Source organism: Miscanthus floridulus, chromosome 9, assembly GCF_019320115.1.
Source record: "Miscanthus floridulus cultivar M001 chromosome 9, ASM1932011v1, whole genome shotgun sequence".
Lineage (NCBI taxonomy): Eukaryota > Viridiplantae > Streptophyta > Magnoliopsida > Poales > Poaceae > Miscanthus > Miscanthus floridulus.
The window spans coordinates 95,268,077-95,288,735 of NC_089588.1; the positions used below are offsets into that span (position 1 = coordinate 95,268,077).

The 20,659-nt window shown below is 45.3% G+C and overlaps 1 protein-coding gene and 1 non-coding gene across 2 annotated transcripts; both read left to right on the forward strand.

Moving 5' to 3' along the window:
* Window positions 1–8,927: 8,927 nt before the first annotated feature.
* LOC136480335 (uncharacterized) lies at window positions 8,928–10,543 on the forward strand. The gene is made up of 3 exons (XM_066477916.1): window positions 8,928–9,188; window positions 9,305–9,639; window positions 10,018–10,543. Exons 1-3 carry the CDS (start codon window positions 8,928–8,930, stop codon window positions 10,541–10,543), a joined length of 1,122 nt encoding a protein of 373 aa, XP_066334013.1.
* A 9,142-nt stretch (window positions 10,544–19,685) lies between these two features.
* On the forward strand, window positions 19,686–19,759 carry LOC136484560 (small nucleolar RNA R66). Its single transcript, XR_010766073.1, has one exon. It is a non-coding gene; the product is annotated as a small nucleolar RNA R66 (small nucleolar RNA).
* The last annotated feature ends 900 nt before the right edge of the window (window positions 19,760–20,659 follow it).

Here is a 20,659-nt window from a genome sequence, read left to right on the forward strand (position 1 = left end):
CCACCGGTCCAGCATCCGGTCGCCTCTGCGAGCTCGTTTCTTCGTGATCTTGCGTACGGCTTGGTTCCTATCTTCATGCTTAGACTTTGCTTGATATCTTGGGTCTTTTCTTGTGCTCCTAAGGTCTTGCTTAAGGTGTTGATCATCGGATCATCACGTCGCCTTCGTCCAAGTCACGTCTTGCATCCTATTGAACTACAAAACAAACACTTGCAAATTCATTAGTCCAATTTGGTTGTGTTAGTCATCAAACACCAAAATCCAAAGTAAATGGGCCTAGGGTCCATTTTTCTTACAATCTCCCCCTTTTTGGTGATTGATGCCAACACGACCAAAGCAAGCAAATAATACAAAATTTTAAATTTAAAAACTATCTACTTGCTAGGATGCAATGCAAAGGGCAAGGTTATATGATGCTAGAATATCCTACTTAGATACCAATTGAAGACCATCTTGCCCTTGCAAATGTCCCCATGTGGCATTATGGATTTAAGCCTTGCTTCCTACAAATTTTTCAATACATAGGCAATCCAGAATCCACTATCCTCCCTTTTTTGGACCATTACACCTTATTTTAATGCTTGCCTTTGGTCCTCTAAATTCTCCCCCTTTGTAATCAAACATCGAAAAGGAAGACATTAGTGGCACAAGGGAGGGTCAAATTTCGTGATCCTTTGTGTATAGAGTGAAATGGATCACAAAATTTGACTCTCACATTATATAGACTAAGGTCCCCCTAAATGTGCATACATATGGTACAAAGCAAAGCATATGCATAATTAGCAATTTATTGCACACGAGAGTTTAATCTATATAATGCATGGAGAAAGCATAAATATGAAATGAAATCAACATGATGATGCCAATTGAAGAATGATGCTTAACTCCGGGGACTCCAATTTCCTTACAATGAGACTACTACACATGTGATAGGTTTGAAAAATTGATACCATTTGAAAAAGTGTTAGTCTCAAAGCATCCAAGTTGTAGAATTACTCCCCCTAAATATGTGCACACAAATGTAGAATACTTTGTAGAAATCATGCACATTGATTTTACAATAAAAAATACCACTTGTAAGATGACATCTCATGAATGTGAGAATCATTTTCAAAATAGATATTCGGGAGAGATTATCTACAATTTGGACTTTGGCACATATTAGATGAGCAATAGTAAGACAAGCTATGTACCGTGCTCCTAAACAATTTTGAACCATGTAGGTTTGCTCCAAGGGTTAAAAAAGAGACCGAGCAAGCCTACCATAAGATATACCTAGTGTATGCATGACAAAAGATATAAGCATGCAAATGCAAACCTAGGCATGAAGAGTAACTAGATGCTTAAGATACCAATTGTAGGAAAAACTAATTGCAAGATGTACCAATTGAAAAAGTAATACATCTAGTTACCTAACATGGGAAGGGGACTTTGGGTCCATAGTATTCACTAACCACTTGGCAATGATTTTGTCCATCATGATGCACCCCATGAAATGCACCCATACTTTGCCAAGTCTCCAAATTCCCCGCAGTCCGACGGACTTCTCACTTCCCTTTCGGGATCCAAACCTTCTTGGTGCTCTTCATGTTTGAAATGATTTCCTTTGGCACCCAAAAGCGTTTGACCCCATTGTTGGCTTGCTTGTTCACCTTGATGGCCACCACCTTGTCATTTTTCTTCTTCTTCAAGAGATAAGGTGTGGAGGCCTTCTTGTCCACCTTGTTGGTGTAGGTGTTGGAGAGCTTGCTTGTTTGCTTTTTCTCCTTCTTCTTTGCTCCTACCCCATTCTTCACCTTGCACTCATAGGACTTGTGACCTTCCTTGTGGCACACGTAACAAACCACGGTTTGTCCTTCATCAAGCTTCTTCACTCCCTTGACGGTGTTATCTTGATGAAGTTGGGTTTGCTTCGCCTTGCCTTTCACTTGAGTCAAGTCCTTGGTGAGGCGAGCTACTTCTTGCTTGAGTTGCTCATTCTCCTTTGCAACCTCTTGTGTGCATGTATCTACAACAACTTTCTCAACACAAACTTGGTTGCACAAAGGTGAGTCTAAACATAAATCATTACAAGAAGTAGAGGCATCCTTTTTAGACATGTTAAAGATAGAACTTTTCTTTTTAGATGCCTTGGTGGAGGTTGTGCTAACGGCTTCAAGATTAGCAACTTTATTAGTTAGCTCATCACAATGTTTGCACATGGTTTCCATTTTAGCAAGCAAACTATTATATGCTTCTTGTGAGCTAGCTAACTTTTCTTTTAATTTTTCATTTTTCTTTAAGAGTTGCTCATCATTGATTGTGCATGCATTTGCTTGTTGCACTAGTCTCAAGTTTCTCAATTTTAGTAGATAGTTCAACATTGAGATTAGCAAAGTTCTCATATTGTTCAAGCAAGGTTTTGTATGCTTTTTGTGAACTATCTAGCTTTTCTTTTAAACTTTTGAGCTTCTTTTGTTGACTAGTGCAAGCTTTAGCATAATTAAGATTTTCTTGCACAAGTTCATGATAAGAAGGCATATCATCATCACTATCACTCTCACTAGAGGAAGAGCTTTCGTTACCTCGTGCCATATGGCACACACGAGAAGAGCTTGATGATGAGTGCTTGTAGCCTCGCCTCTTGTGATGGGGTTCTTCTTCACTTGAAGAATCATCCCATGATCTTATTGATGTGAGGGCTTAGTTCTTGCATGCCTTCTTCTTTGTCTTGGGTGTGGGCTTGTTTGGACAAACTTCCACAAAGTGCCCCAACTCGCCGCATCCATAGCATCCTCTCTTTCTTTGCTCATTTCTTTGATTTGTGAAAATAAAATCTTGAATTTGGATGGGCACACCCTTGACATTGAGCCTTTGGATCATCTTCTCCACCTTGTTGATCACTTTGATTGATTCTTCATCAAGATCGGAGGTGGAAGGAGGAAGATTGATCATCACTTGAATCTTCATCATCATCATCATCGTCCTCATCTTCTTCTTCATCTTCACTTGAGGAACTTGAGCTTGAGCTTGTCTCAACTTGCTTGCCCTTCATCTTCTTTTTCTCGCTACAAGCGAGAGCTTTGCCTTTGCTTGATGAAGAAGCTTCTTCTTGACCCATCTTATGTGACATTTCAAATGCCACTAACTTGCCAATGGCTATGCCTAGGGTCATGTTGCTCAAGTCCTCCATGTTGTGAAGGATGGTGATGATGCTTGCATATTTCTTTTGTGCTAGCACGGAGATGATCTTCCTCATGATGTCCGCATCATCTAGCTTTAATAATCCTATAGAATGGAGCTCATTGATAATTAGATTCAAACGAGAATACATATCATGAACAAGCTCATCATCATTCATAGTAAAGGAATCATAGTTTTGCTTTGCTAGACAATGTTTTTGCTCCTGGACATTGCTTGTGCCGTCATGAAGCTCTTGGAGTTTTAACTAAATTTCATGTGCCGTATTTAAAGTGAGTACTTGGTTAAAAACCTCCATACTAAGTGATTCAAACAAGCATTTTTTAGCTCTAGCATTGAAGTGCATTTCTTTTTCATCACTCTTTGTGGGTTTTTCGGGATTCTTGATGGGTTTCATCTCGTCACGAGTGACTCTCCATACACCCAAATCAACCGCCTCAAGGTGGCAAGCCATTCTAGCTTTATAGTACGGGAAGTTAGTGCCGTCAAAGTGCAGAGACCTAGCGGTATCCATCCAACCACTCTAAATGGCATCGGCTCAACGGCGGTTAAGCCAAAGGTCCAAATTGAGCCAACCGGCTCTGATGCCAATTGAAGGGGACCGTGACGCCTAAGAGGGGGGGGGTGAATTAGGCAACTTAAAAATCTACTTCAATACTAAGGCCTCTTTTTCTAACTCAAGCAAAACCTATGCAATAAATGAACCATCTAAATGTGCAACTACGGTTTTGCTAGTGAGTTGCTATCTCTACCGCAAAACAAGTAATGTAAACAATGTAAATGCGGAAGCTTAAAGAGCAAGGTAGAGATATGCAAACTCCCATCGACGACTCTGGTATTTTTACTGAGGTATCGAGAAGCGCGCAAGCTTCCCCCTAGTCCTCGTTGGAGCCCCTCGCAAGGGCCAAGCTCCCGGTCGGGTAACTCCATGGATAGCCTCGGGCCTTCCCCACGCGCAAGTGGGTCTCCGACGTGCCTTTCGGCAAGCCTCTCCTGGATGCTCCCCGCCGTCTTCACTATCAAGCTTTCAGCCGAAACGCCATGGGCCTTGTTCCCTCCAGTACACGATGGCGGTCACACCACAAACGCGGTTGGTATGAACTTGCAAGACTTCAAGCCCCTCCGATGTAAAACAATGGTGTTCGCAAGCACCGAGTGGTAAGAGGTATGCAAACCTCACTAAACACTAGGCCTAAACCTAGAGCAAGCGCATGAGCGGTGGTCTAATCAACCTATGCACTTCGCAAAGCACCTACGCTAATCACCTAATGAATCACTAAGCTCTATGCAAGTGGAGATCACTAAAATGGTGTATCAACACCCTTGGTATGTTTCCCCAGCTCCACCATCTCTCAAATGGCCGGTTGAGGGTTGTATTTATAAGCTCCACTGAGAAAGTAGCCGTTGGGGTTGTATTTATGACCGGACACTGAATCGTCCTGACCGGACGCGTCCGGTTGTCCCGACCATTGAGCCAGCAATATACTGATCGGACGCTGGCCAGCGTCCGGTCGCCTGCCACCGGACGCGTCCGGTCGCAGTTTCGCCGTTCTGGAACCTCTCTGTACTCGATTGGATGCTGCTTCCCTGCGTCCGGTCGGTTTCGCGCCCGCGTCCGTTCGTACCGACTGCAGAGCCACCGGTCCAGCATCCAGTTGTCCCGACTGCAGAGCTATCGGTCCAGCGTCCGGTTGTCCCGACTGCCGAGCCACCGGTCCAGCGTCCGGTTGTCCCGACTGCCGAGCCACCAGCGTCCGGTCCAGCGTTTGGTCGCCTCTGCGAGCTCGTTTCTTCGCGATCTTGCATACGGCTTGGTTCCTATCTCCATGCTTGGACTTTGCTTGATATCTTGGGTCTTTTCTTGTGCTCCTAAGGTCTTGCTTAAGGTGTTGATCATCGGATCATCACGTCGCCTTCGTCCAAGTCACGTCTTGCATCCTATCGAACTACAAAATTAACACTTGCAAATTCGTTAGTCCAATTTGGTTGTGTTAGTCATCAAACACCAAAATCCAAAGTAAATGGGCGTAGAGTCCATTTTCCTTACAACAGTTACCAACTCGCAATGAGTCATGAAATTAAATGTTTATGAAACTACAAAATGAAACTATACATTGAGAGTGCCTATTTCATTCAAGTTTCATTGCATTATATTTGATGTGGCATTCTTGGAAACAACGCTACAAAACTCCCAGTGAGACTGGCCTTAGACATCGCAAACTTAGATTCCTCAACAAAACAATACAAAAGGCACATCCTACGATAGATTCCTTGTAATAAACAAGAACCGACCATGAGTTCTGGATCTGAGTTAGTCTTTACTTGAAATTCTATTATTCTAAACGTTGGGTCTTGAGAGAAGCTGAGATTCACCCATGTCACCTTTTCTAAAAATAAATTAGGGGAACGTTTCAGTTGGCACACCCGTAAGCTACTGCCGTTTTTGTGCCAACCGTTTAAGTTTGAGGGATCGCGATCCACAAAGCCACGGTTGGGGTATGGTTTTTTGGAGCAACCAAGCGAAATCTAATTTTTAGATGCTGTAAAAAAAATCGTTTTCATGAGCTCCAAAATTTTTTTTGGGTTCCTCGTATTTGAATATATCTCTGTGAATTTAAATTTTCTTAATTTTTTGGAGTTTTAAAATATTTTTTAGGGATTTAGAATGATTTAAGCAATTTCTGGAATTTATTATTAACTGAAATATATTTATGGACATTATGAAAACTGACCGAGGCCGATTGTTACTAAATGTTATCTATTTGCCCCCAATTTCACAAAATCAAATGCATTTGATTTTTCAGTCCAACTTCGACTCTCCTGATTGTACTTTGACTGTCAACAACTGCTTTACTTTATGCTTTAGTTCAAGCAACTAATGGGAGGTTTTGGGTTCTCTACAGGCATCAGTAATCTGGCTCTTTTTTATTAAAACTTGACAACTAAAACTTCTTATTGCAGTAAACCGTTGTCAGCTTTTACCTTGTAATTAAGCCTTGCATTTCATTTATTTTATGCAGCTGTTGAGTATGGCATATGCTGACCCTTGCTAATCCCAAACAAACAATAATGCTCAGAAAGACGAGCTTGGAAGGAGCAGCAAGAAGAACTTCCTGGAGTGCTTGGCATACGCATTCTACCATTGACCTTCCTTTGGAGATGGGGATGCTGCCATGTTGCTTCTTATTACGTTGTTATATGTTTCCATTATGCTTCATGACTTTGAGTCTTTAATAGACTATTTCCAATATATACCAATAATGATGTCGCTATATGCAAGGGCGTGGAGAGGGTGGGGCAGGCAGGGGCCTTGCCCCCCTAAGGTTGCATAGCCTCTACTAATACTAGTCATTAGTTCTACTATTCGAGAGATTATAGGTAGAAATTATCCTCAACATAGATAATAAAAGTTTAATTAGAAATAAAATACATATCCCTATTGTGTTTTTCTCAAGTTATATCTCCTGATTATATAGTTGTATGTGGCTACATAAAATAAATGTGAAGTGAATAATTAGCTTTATGAACAGTGCCATTTATTTTATCTTCAATTTAGACGAATAGCACTTGTCCGAGATAATAAAAGATGGAGATTAATGATGATTTACAGTACCAGATTTTTTTTATCTTCAATGTACCTGATTTTTTACTGTCTTTCAGACAATAGGTAATTTGGTCCTTGTAACTATAGAAAAATAATGTGAATTGTCTCTTATGAGTTGTCCTTTTAATAGTATTTGATTGTATAAGATTATTGTGTAAAATCATCGAAAAACTCAACACCAGAATTATAGCAACTCCCAATTTTTTTCCGACTCTTGGCGGACTGGCCTTCCCTATATCCGAATCTTGGCTCAGCCCATGGCTATATGTGTGGGCAATTGATAGTGGCGCGCATGTAATATGCATATGATGGTATTGTTTTGAAAACCATTTGTGACATTGTAAACTGGGACGGAGTGAATAATCTCTTGTAAGACACTTGGTCGGTCTGATTAAGACACTTAAAAACCTCGATCAAGTTGTGCAAGTGGCCAAGAAATGTCAATTGATCGTAAGTTCTTATGTGGTTCACATATTGGATAGCATCTTGATGTGCAGTCAGCCCTAGGAAATATGTAAATTAACGTATGGCAATGTCATGGATCCAATCTCCATTATTTATAGATTGAATTATGTAGTGTATGGCTAGCACATCTTGATGCAAGTGAAGTCTTCCTCGGCAAAGCCTTGTCCTCGACTATCAATACATCGGCCATGGGAGCATGTGTCTGCTGGCGCATCTCAACGCAAGTGAAGTATTCCTCGGCAAAGCCTAGTCATTGGTTGTTATCAGTATATCCGCCAAGTGGGCATGTGCCAGGCACATCTCGGCAAGTCAAGTCTTCATCGGCAAAGCCTATTCCTTAATTCATTATCAACATATGGGCCATGTTGGCATGAGCAGCAGTACAGGCATGCTGTTTATGGGCGGCATTATTTCTTAGGGGATGTTATTTGATGCTTAAGGCTAATTGTTAGCCATTAAAAATTAGTTCGAATTGATCGAAACAAGCGGAGTAAGATATAGGTGTGCTAATTGGCCAACCATCTGACTTGTTGTTCGCTATTTATATTAGCTAGGTAAAATAAATGAAAGGAGCTAATTGATCGATAAAAGAAAATGAGGCTTTTACCATGAATCGTACCATTAATTAATTATCTATATATGAACACCTCATGTTGTTGCCAAACAGACTAAGTCCGCTAGATGATTTTAGGCAACTGAGTTTTAATTTTTTTTTGGGAGAAACTGAGTATGAATTAGGCAGCTTGAATTAGCTCTAACCGTTAGCCCTACGTCATCTAAGGAGACACTTAGACGTCACATGCATGATGGTAGCCACATGGGTTAGATTGGCCGGCCGGTCAGCAAAACACACCCCCCCCCCAAAAAAAAGTCACAACCTCTACGAAACAGTGGGTCCTTATAATAAACAAAAGCAGCTAGGCAGCATGCATGTATCCGTGCTGCTGTGCATGTCAGTATGTGTATATATATATAGGAGTGGATGGTTTGGGTTATGACACAGGAAGCCGGTGTGGCAATACGACACCGAATAACCTGCAGCAGCAGCTATAGATCTTGCGATCGAGTGAGTGAGTGCCTTTGGTGGGTGGTCGGAGGAGGAGGAGCTGCTAGAGCTCGCTCCACTGGATTCGAGTGAGTAAGAGGTCAACGTCGTCCCATCCTTGGATTCCTCGCTCGGAAATGGTTAAACCAGGTTAATTAATTTGTATTACTAGCTAGTGTATACCTATCAATGCCGTCCGTTTGGTTCTTTTTGCTCACCAGTATGTAATGTATGGTGTGATAGTAGTGTGTGCTTTATTATCTATTAATTAATAAATCTGTCTCGATATATTGATCAGTGATCTCGGTTAAGCCCGAGTGGTCGAGAATCCAGAATGGAAACACAGCGCCGCTAGAAGGGAGCCAAGAGACGATGGTTCTGACTGTCACTACGGACAAACAACTTGAAGAGGGCGAGAGGGCGTTTATGGACCTGGTGCTTGTCGTGGATACCAGCGGGAGCATGGGCTGGGAGGGCAAGCTTGACAAGGTGAAGCAAACCTTGAAGGGGATCATCAAAGGAGAGTGGCAACCCAAGGTGGGGACGACCCACACAGCAACAAATGAGTGGCTCCGCACCGATGACCGCCTCTGCATCATCACCTTCGACACCAAGGCCCAAGTCGTGTTCAAGATGAACCGTATGAGTGAGGATAAGAGGAATGAAGCGCTGGACAAAGTCAGCCACATGCGAGCAAGCGGCGACACGAATATGAAAGAGGGCCTCGAGGTGGCCCTCAAAGAGATAAAAGAACGTACCGACCGCAACGATTACGCCCCCGCTATCATTCTCCTGTCCGACGGCTTCGAAAACACTGGTGGATCAGCTACAGATGTCGACATCACACGTGTCCGCGTCGATACGATTGGTTTTGGCACTAAGCATGATAGAAAGGTAACGCTGCTGCATTATATATTAGTTATCATTATCTATTATACTACGTGGATCCTAATCTGTCTTAGTTGCATAATTAAGCAATTGTTAATTAATTATTATATATTCACATGCAGATCCTCGAAGACATCTCACGAAAAAGTGACGAAGGCGGGTACAGTAATTCTTGGGACCACAACAAACTCATCCAGGCGATGTCCTCGCTGCTTGATTTCAGCAAGCACGTCGTCGCCAAGAACCTGGAGGTGACAGTGGAGCTGCCGCGGGGCGTGAGGGTGTCTGTGGACTCTGGTACCAACCGCCAAGAGACGTATCAACGTGACATTCAAAAACACTACAAGAGCTCTCTGCAGGGGGGGAGGACATACTATTTCTTGGTAGGCTTCTACCTCCCTCCAGCACAGGGAGAGGGCATCATGGAGACCGTCATGACATACCACTGGAAATGCAGGTATGTGTACTACGCTACTACTATATATCGCTATATAGTATGCATGTTTGTTTGAAGACTACTTGCTTTATTTATTTATCTTTTCCATGTATATATGGCGGTGTAGTATCTGATCTTATTATTGCTAAACAGGGGACCGCATTAGTTCTCACCGATGCGCTAGAAAAAAAGAATCCCATAAATTATCACAGTAATTTGGTAGACTCTAAACACCATCTCCAATAATAACCATTAGTATCTGATCTTATTATTGCTAAACAGGGGACCGCATTAGTTCTCACCGATGCACTATGAACTAATTTATTCACCAATATACTAGTGTACTGTGCACCGGCAAACTGTAGTAATAATGTGCTGTACATGTACTACTGCATGCAGGCGCTTGATTCGAGGTAAGGCCGACGAGGCTAGCCAACAGGGCGGTGTTCCAATTATAATAAAGCGCACCACCCAGGGAGCAGGTCTTCGCAACCGCGCGTTAGTTGCGAACGATGTGGTGCCGAAGGTGGTACGCACCGAGGAGACCCGCCGCAGTCACCTCGCAATGATAAAAGAGGTGAGAAAGCATGCAGATGCGGGGAATTTCTATAAGGCTCGAGACACGTTGGCAGTCGGCATGGGCAAGCTGGATGACCTCCAGGACTTGACCAACTCCGGTATCTCCATAAAAGCCATCAATTTCATGTACGCTGAGGGGGAGGAACTCTTCAGAGTGCTGGAGTCAGAGCACACGTACAATAACGGTGGTGGCGGGTCCTACGTGGCGGCGTGCATCTCATCACATGAACTCCAGCGCTACGTGGCAAGGGGCGACGAGGGCTGCCAGGTCAGGCTCTTCACCACGAAGCGCATGAGGCGCTACCTCGACGACGCCATCGAGTTGGACAATAACATGGCCGCCTGAGCAGGCCATTCATTCCAGCTATTATCAGGAGTGTACCGCTTATTTTATTATTATACTTTTATTACTTGCAGTGTCGTCCGTCCACTTGTGTGCACCTGGCTACCTCCAGGACTCCCATTACCATCATATTTCCTCGTATCTACTAGTAACTACTCTTTTATATATTTATTTACTGTTATATTTATGTAAGTCGTCAAACCGTGAGGATGCACGGGCCAATAATTTGTATGCTCAGTTTCTTGATTAATAATAATAATTCAGTCCTGCTGTGTCACCGTCACGCACATGTGTTTACCATTTCATCGTGTCGACTAGTAACAATTATATGTATAATAATAACAGTTATCAATATTGTGGGGGGGGGGGGGGGGGGGGGTTCACTATGCCTCCGCACCCTCGACGCGGAGCTGGCAAGGGTGGAGGCCGACGGTGTCCCACAGGGAAGAGGGAGGAAGAAGGGAAGATGGTGCGGCGGCTTAATGAATCCAGGAGTAAATGGCCATCAACTCATTATCTCTGTAATCGCACCCGGCTGGTATTTCTAGCCCATAGCGGGGAGCGTAGCGAAATTACATCCACATCAGCGTTACTGGGGAACATTCCCAGAACAATCAACGGCAACATGGACATTTGACGTCCTGTCCTCAACCACCCGACTGACGTCGTTAGGGCATCCGTCCCGGGGGAACACTTCCAAACGGCCTCCTAAGGTGTTAACGTCCGGGCACGGTCCTGGAGCAGCGAGGGTGTCCGCAGAGGTGAACCTTGACTTGTTACCTTCGCTGATAGTCTTCTGCCCTGCAAAACAAACTTTGCAATCCCTTTTTAGGGGAAACTAAGGGATGGCGTCGGCGAGGGTGCTTGTAGGACCAGCCTCGCCGGGGTCATATCGTTGGCAAGAGTGCAAGTGAGGCCACGTTACTGAGGTTAGGATGGGGGACTACGGGCACCTCTATCGGCAAAGGTGCTTCAGTCGAGCAAACTTTGTCGACGTGGCCTCATGACAGGAGTTTTGCGACACCGAGTCCCCGCGAAGGTTCGGGTCGAGGGTACGAAGGAAGGAGGGGGTGTCACAGAGAGGGTGTCCCCCCAACAGTAGCCCCTCGACGCTTTGTGCCAGCTCGATGGAACGAGACAGCGAAACGATGAAACAAGCGAGGATTGAACCCGGCGGTCTTGGAGCTACAGAGCCTTGGGTCCGTGGAGCTGGGTTTGAGTGGTGACGAGTTGAGTAGCTATGGCCTATGGGTGGCGTGTGGGAGCAAGAAAAATGGGATACGTATCCTTGAAGCGTGCGCGCACATGGCGGCCATGAAAAATTGAATGGCATGTGGGCGCCCTCTATAAATAGAGGGTTGGTGAAGACTCCTTCTCGACTAGCTTGCTATGAATGCTGAAGTATTGCTACCATTTTTGCTAGAGCAGGGTTTCCGCCTGAGCGTGGCTTCTGTTTGTGAGCAGTGATTTCTTCTAGGGGAGAGGGTCCGTTCCGCATTGCTCGGACTTACTTGCTGGTGAGTTGGATCGCCCTGCGAGAGGGTTTGATGTCGCCGCTTAGTTGCTGGGGGTGGTTTATTGTGTTTGTGACATGAATTTCTTTTATATTGTCTGGTAGGGGACTCCTGCACACCCGCTACATGGATGGCTGTGGGCCTGCGTGGAGGCCTCCTCCGTCTATGTATGGGCAGGATCCTAGCGTGTGATGTAAGACACAAGAAGGCGGACCCGAAAAAGCTAGTTGAGAAATTGTTGGCCATCAGTTACAAGACGAAGGACGGCGCCCGACGCTGCCAAAGAAGTGAAGCTTAGGATTCCAAACCCTAGAACACTCCTGAACTTGTACTCTCAAGGCCCCCTGTTATATAAGGCGCACCATGGGCTCCTGTAGAAGGGATGGAACATTGAAACATTCAACTATGATTGAACCCACCGAAACCTTGATCCAACCTCCAGCCTTTGATCGGATCCCCGCCAGAGTGATCAAAGGCCCGGAGAACAGTAGCATATCGCTCCCCCTTTCATCTCCCTCTCTCTCTTTGTTGTAAAAACTCGATTGAGCATTCCTAACATGAAGAACACCACTGCTAGACGTAGGTCTTTGATGCTTGAGCCAGGATAAATTCGTTGTGTTTTGAGTGCTTAAGTCACCGGAGGCTCACACATTGAGCCACATCAAAGAACCTGATTACTGTCGCAAACAATAGAACCAACGATAGTTGGAGCACTAGGTAGGGGGCAGCGTCAATGATCATCGTCATTCGGTGGCCCAGGCTAATATCCTCGCTGCCGGAGCGGGAGGCCTCGCCCCCATGCACTACTGAATTCAGGTTCTTTGCCGAGTGCCTGAGGCACTCGGCAAAGGCCAAATTGCACTCGGTAATGCCTTTGCCAAGTGCGGCACTCGGCAAAAAACACACGACAAAAAATTGATCGGCAAATTCCTCTTTGCCGAGTGTCTTTTATCGGGCACTCGGCAAAGAAAAGCGACCGTCACGGCGCCGGCCCCGTTGACGGTGGCTTTGCCGAGTACCAACCCTATAGGCACTCGGCAAAGATTTTTTAATTTTTTTTTTAAAAAAAATTCTTTGCCAAGTGCCCCCTGGCCGGCACTCGGCAAAGTTTAAATTTTTTTAATTCTTTGCCGAGTGCCCTCTTGCCGGCACTCGGCAAAGTTTGAATTTAATTTTTAAAAAAATTCTTTGCCGAGTGCCCTCTGGCCGGCACTAGGCAAAGTTTGAATTTTTTTTAAAATTCTTTGCCGAGTGCCCTCTAGCCGGCACTCGGCAAACTTTGAATTTTTTTAAATTCTTTGCCGAGTGCCCTCTGGCCGGCACTCGGCAAAGTTTGAATTTTTTTTTAAAAAAATTCTTTGCCGAGTGCCCTCTGGCCGGCACTCGGCAAAGTTTGATTTTTTTTTAAAAAAAAATCTTTGCCGAGTGTCCTCTGGACGACACTCGGCAAAGTTTGAAAATTCTTTGCCGAGTGCCATGGTTTTCCGACACCCCATTTTTCCAGCTTTGCCGAGTGCTGTGACCATGGCACTCGGCAAAGGGGTCCTTTGCCGAGTGCAACACTCGGCAGAGTGACCCAAAACGGCCATTTTTAATTTTTTTTACATTCCATCATGACAAATAAATTCATACAATCATATATATCATCCATCACATATATATCTCATCCATCACATATATATCTCATACATCCACACATCCATCGGCACATATCACATCCATCACAATATATATCACATATATAATAATAAGTGTTCAAGTCCATCCAAATAAATCCATAAGTCCATCAAAGTCCACAAGTGCATCACAAGTATATCACAAGTCCATCACTAAGTGAACAACAAATAAAAAAAATACAACGTGCACTCATCTCGGCCACTGCGACTATGGTGAAGGCCCAGCTCCATCATTCGGAGGTGCATGAGGTGGATTATTCAAACCACCATCAGATGGAGACTGCACAAAGGAGTAAAGATTGCATGTGAGACAAGATTATTTAGATAGCTAATCTAGGAAGGTAGAGGCCATACAAGCAAAGCACAAGCGAAAGTAAAAAACTTTCATACTCACAGGTTAACTGCAGCTACAGGACACAGATGCGGAGGTGGAACCAACAGCCCAGCTGGTAGAGAGAAGCCTGCACGTTGGCCAAGCCCTTGTAGGAACTCCGTAATGTCCATTAGCCTCTGCGCCTGGGCCTGCCGCTTGGTCCGCTCGGCGTCCAGCTGGGCCACCAGCTCCTGACGTTGCCTCATTTCTTCTTCCAGCCGGGCCTGCAATATTTCACTCCAATGTTTCAGTAATGCAAAGCTAATTAAGGTGTGTAAAGATCAATGTATGACGAGTAAAACAGGAATAACCTCGAGTGCGTCGACTCAGTGCTATGCAGCGGTCGGCCGTGTGTGAATGGTCGGGCTCTCGCTCGTGCTCCATGCTCGGATCTGGGAGAGAGAGGGAGTAGAGGCCGTGTCGATGACGACGTCGCCAAGCTAGAATCGCCCATGCTTCTTGCCTTGCTCTGCCCTCATGATGGCCTCTCCATCGAAGTCCTGGGTGCTCGGATCGTGGTCTGACCCATGGAGCGACCTCGCCACCTCAGTGTACTCACTGATGCGGGAGTGGACGCTCGGGTTCGTGTATGCCTCGGGCGGGTCCTCTATGTTGAAGGAGACGTCGGACGTCGCCTTGCCCTTGTGGGCCATACACCATGCCTGGAAGTCCGAGCAAGCCTGACCACTATGTGACATCGACTACAAGAAAGACAGCACGATGATTAGAAATCAGGCAAAACTGAGCATCACAATAGATAAATGAATTCGCGTACCCATGCTTGTTTGTATCCAACGAGGCTGCGGCTGCCTTGATGGTGTGCTGGACCTTGCATCTGCAAACGGCGGTCTCGGGCATCCCTATGCATCTTGATGTACTCCTTCGTGAACCACCTCTCCACCATCATCGCCCAGCATTCGGGATACGCTTGGCACCACCAGGGAATCATCTACATGTCATCAAGTATTGGACATATAAGAAGATCAAATTAAACCAACTTAATCTCAAAACGAATCAATATTGATGTTCTTCATTTACCTCAAGGTACTGCTCCTGGGTTAGCTGCATCTCTCTTGCGTCTTTCTTGGTTTTCCACTCTCCAAGCTTCGACCCGTAGTAGGTTACGATGGCCTGGATGCGCACCTCGTGATGCATGTCGGAGACGAGTTTTTTATAGGCTTTGGTAGTCACCTGCTCCGCCCAGGCCTCAAATCCCTCCTCGCATCTGTAATAAGTCTGCATACAAAAGCGATGTATCCATTCATTATTTCAAGAAAAGTCCACTGAATGTGACGTATTGAGCAATGTTGTGCGAGGGAGACTTACCCAAAGCTCTGCCTTCACCCGCGCCACCTTGTTGGGGTACTCCGCATCGGTGACGATGGTGTAGTGGTCAAACGAGTAGGCTGGCTCCGTCTTCGATGCGTACGTGATAATGCCGGGGAAGTGTTGCCTGCACAGAAGACCCAGGATGTTGTTGACTAGCCATGCGTTACCACCCGACACAACCACCCAGTTCCTGCACAAGTGATTAAGAAAAATTATTAGTTTTTTTTCATCATATCATATGAAGTAGTGGTGATAACATATAAAGTTACTTACTTTTGCCCTTTGGGGTGAATCACTAGGCGTTGGTGAGGAAGCGGAACATGTGGGAGGCTCGCAGGACCTCGCAAGTAGACACTCGAAGAGGAGTCGAAGGAAGCGGAACCCGTGCCTACCACCTCCAACTCGTTGTCCTCGTGCAGCCCCTCCTCCTCGTCCGTCTGCCGAACAGCTCATCGTCCGACTCGTCCACGGGCGCCACCTCCTCCTTCGGCTCCTCCTCATGCGGCGTGGGAGGAGACGGCCCCCTTCTGTGTCTGCCGGTCCTCCTCCTGTCCGATCCCTCCGCCGCCCCCTCCTCCTGCAGCCGGTGTGGTCTTTGGTAAATCGAGTTCACGGACCTATGACGGTCGCCCGCCATCTTTGTTCAATCACCTGAAACAAAATAGAAAAACAAGACGTAATTAGAAATAGGTGCAAAAATGAACAAAACATAATTACAAAAAACATAGTATTACATGTATTAGAAATAATCTTCATGATTGAGATTAGTTGGATCATAGGTCTCGTCATCACTATCAACATTGTCCAACTCATCAACACTATCCGAAGGAGGAATGTTGTCTTCATTGTCATTGCCTAAACGTAATCGCTCAAGCATTTGTATGTCCTTCAGATTTCGCACCTCATCTCCAGCGTCCTCGTCATCATCCCTTTCATTGTCTACTTCCATTTGCCGCATACCCATTAGGGAACATTAGCGTCTTGATCCATTCAAGTACTTCCCTCCTTTGGTCCTTTTTCATGACGAAATCGGCCTTAGGCCTTCTCCAGGTCTTGCCACGACTAGGAGGCTGCATCTCTTGATTTGGTCTATCGCACAACGTTGCCAGGTCCACTCTAGCCTTAGGGTTGTCCTTAGACTTTTCAGTGTCCATGAGTGTTGACCAAAGTGCCTCAGCGACATTCTTTTCAGTCTCCATGAGTGTTGCCCAATGTTATGTGGCAGAAGAAGGTCATCGAAATAGGGGAGCCTCGTCATGCCCGAGATATGAGTCCACATATGTTGCTCACCATATCCCACAAAACCACCTTCTTCATTGGGCACGACGGCATCTATCTGAGCATGAACCTCGGCACCAGTCATCATCCACAGTGCAGGGTTTGTCACTTTGACACCTTTCATAAAGTTATTGATGTTTTATCTGAATGGATGGGCAAGAGGTAGGAATTGACGATGTCTATCAAATGATGAATACTTGCCACCCTTCTGCAACCAAATGAACCTCACACCTTCCTTGCATATTGGGCATGTGAACTTCCCGTGAACACAGTAGGCGTAGAATATCCCATACGCCAGGAAGTCATGCAGGGAGTAGTGGTACCAAACGTGCATTTTGAAGGTTGTCTTTGTAGCTCGATCGTATGTCCATACCCCTTCGTCCCAAGCATGGACCAATTCATCAAACACGGGCTCCATGAACACACCCGTATTACTCCCTGGGTGTCCAGGAATTATCAACGACAAGAATACGTTATATCGTTGAAAGGAGACACCGGGGGGAGATTAAGGGGGATAACGAAGACGGGCCAACATGTGTATGTGGCAGCCATCATTCCATAAGGATTGAACTCATCTATTGCCAGCGCGACACATACATTATGAGCCTCATCTGCTTTGTCATGATGTTTGTCATTAAAGTGGATCCAAGCAAACGAAAAATGATATTCAAGTTATTGAGTCTGGTGTGAGGCCTTACCTAGGTAATGAAAAGAAATTTCAAACATATTGTTCAGGAAACACGACCACAAACGTGTGGCGGAATGGTTTTTAAATTCTAAAAAAAGCAAACGAAGTCTGAAAATCATGAGATTTGTCAAGGTCTCGTGATATCATTCATGGAGGCCATGGTAAAAAATTGAGAAGGTTTCGAACAATCTGTCATGTATGATGTTTACAAACCGAAGTATCTCAGAAGAAGAATCGTAGCGTTGAGAAGGATTCGATAAGACTTGGAGTCAAAGTGACGGTCGAATTGGGGTTTGACTTCAAAACTTTTTGTATAGATAATAGAGAACATAGATTGCTTCATGTGCAATTTTGGTAATTTTTTGGATCCATTTGATAATTTTAATTTATTAAGTGCAATTATAGAATTTTAATTGATATACATTGAATTTGAGCGACAATTGCATGGAATAATAAGTTTTTTTTTCACTTCTAGCCTTGAAACTTTTTGTACTGTCCACATACAACATGTGGTACTCCATGTTAAGATTTGGTATATTTCTAGATCCGTTTGCTATATTTAATTAATTTATTGCATTTCAAGGAATTTTTTGGTATAAGTCAAATTTGAACAGCAAGTGATTCAAATAATAGAATAAAATGAGTAGAAAAATGATATTCATGTTATTGAGTCTGGTGTGAGGCCTTACCCAGAAAATAAAAAGAAATTTCGAACATCTTGTTCAGGAAACACGACCATGAACGTGTGGCCGAATGGCAATTATAGAATTTTAATTGATATACATTGAATTTGTGTTAGAACTGCATGAAATAATGGAATAATATTCATAGAAAAATCAAATATATATTGTTGAGTGAATTTGACATGGTATTTTCAAAGTTCATCGGAACAAATTTAGAAAAACACGGTATGGAAAAGAAGGGAAAGAAGGAAAATAAAAAAAACTAGGTTTGTCGAGTGTCAGGTTTGGGACACTTGTCAAACCCCCCAACGGCACAGTGTGAAAATGAATAAAATGGGTTTGCCAAGTGCCGCTGATCTAGCACTCGGCAAAGCAGGGGTTTGCCGAGTGTCAGATCAGGGGCACTCGGCAAACCCCCCTCAAATCCACCCCACCCGGGCCAGCCGTAGGCACACACGCACGCACTCACACAGCCACCCGTGCCCGGCCGCCTACCCCGCGCCCGCAGTCTGCTCCGCTCACGTGCCAGCGCCGCCTGCTCCGCGCCCGCCGCTCGCCCGCCCCCGCCGCCTTCCCCGCGCCCGTAGCCGGCCCCGCTCGCACGCCAGCTCTCGCGCTGGGCCACTGGTCCCTCGATTGCCCCTCATTCTCCGCACCTGCCGCCGCCTCCGACGCCGACGTGCCCCAAGATCACGCCGGACCTACTCGTCTCTGATGGCGGCATCGGCTTCGTGCTGCGTTACTTCCCCAAGGCCTCCATCACGCTCTCTGCGCGCGCTACTGCTGGGGATCGACCACGTCATGCTCCGCCGCCGCCGTAGTACGCCGTGCGCTCGTCGGCGTCGCCGGAAGACACGACGCTGAAACCGCCGGACCGATGCCTGCTCCGTGCCTCCGTCACGCTCGGAGCCGAGGTCGCCGCCGCCGCCACCGCACGCTAGGCGCTCGGGTCTTCGTCTGCCGCTTCTTCAGGTCTTCGTCGGCCACCCAACAGGTATGCCTACCCCTTCTCTTCCCTTTATACATTATAAATAGATATATATGATTGTATCTCCCGTGGTGGCGTGTGCTACACATTAGCACATCGAGCTTTTTTTGCTTTTCTACTTTGTGTTTAATGCTAGACAAAATTCATTATGATATTTAAAATCCAAGAGTCAGTTGCACCTAGAACTGCCTCTATTACCCACAGACCACATAAAAGGTTGTTGCCGCACATGATCTGAATTTTTGTCATAATGTTTCCCGTTCCCCAATAAATTTATTCTTACGGATTTGTAGCTCTGTAGTTCTGTACATTTAGCTTTCTGTATGTTCGTCGGTCTTTTTCAAAATCAATTACAGTTGATAACAATGAAAAATACCACTATAGTCAGCTGCACCCATATCATTGTATTGCATTGCTGATTGTCTTGTCTGCAAAAGGTTCCAGCCAGCTTTGGCAATGCAGGGGCTGCCAAACTAGTCACTAAAGTCGTTTCCACAGTGAGGCGCAGTGAATAACATTCTCCCAAATTTGCCCGCAAAAAAGTTCTTCCAGATTTCTGTTCGTTTATTTTTGTTTTGTTTTGTTTTGTTTTTTGTGCTCGATCCAGTTGTGTGAGCCCCGTGATGGCACAATCTATGAGACCTGAGATTTTCTTCCTTGATGAATATCAAAAGCATGATTCCTGAGGGCCACAGATGAGATCGATCACCTTTTCTTACGCCCATGACCTTGATGGAGAAGTGGTCATGAGGACGGAAGGAGGCAAGAAGCATGGCTGGTTCTGGATTGGCGATGGCACAATCGACACGGCCAGTACTTCCACTCTATCGCAGATTCGAGCATGGAGCACGAGTTCCAGTTCGGCGATACGCCCACGGCCGGACTCTACACGGTTTCAGATGAACGCACTCCAGGTTATTTCTATTTTATTCATCGTTCATTGACTTTTACATACTTTTGCATTCCATTACAACATTGGGATGAAATATTGTAGGCTCAGCTGGAACAAGAAACTAGGCGCTGGGAGGAGCTAGATGCGAGGATGGAGGCAGAGCGACAGAGGATGGACGCAGAGCGGCAGAGGATGGAGGCAGAGCGGTAGAGGATGGAGCTGCAGATGTTTGAATATATGAGGGGTGTTTACGCTGCAATTGGTCAACCTCCGACACCGATGCCAGCCCCCTCCTCAACCTGCTCCAAATACTGTTTCAGACACTTTGAGTCGCTTTACAACCTTATAATCACCGTTTCTAGTTTATGCAGAATCAATCTTATAAAGATGCCCAGACACTAGAAACTTAGAGACTAATGCTATATGTCTGTTACCAACTAGTACTTAAGCAATCATACTAGTGCACAATGCAACTGAGAAGATATTGCTGATAACTGCAAGGGTTATACTAGTGGCAACAGAGAGATCATACGTGTTGTTCAATCTTGTCTCACACATGCAATCTCTTCTCCTTTGTGCAGCATCAATCGACGACATCGAATGACCCTCATGACCCAGCATGGTCGCAGTGGAACTCGTGGCCTAAGTGACTACTTGTGACTACTTGTGTTTGCATTTGTGGATTACCTTTCACTACT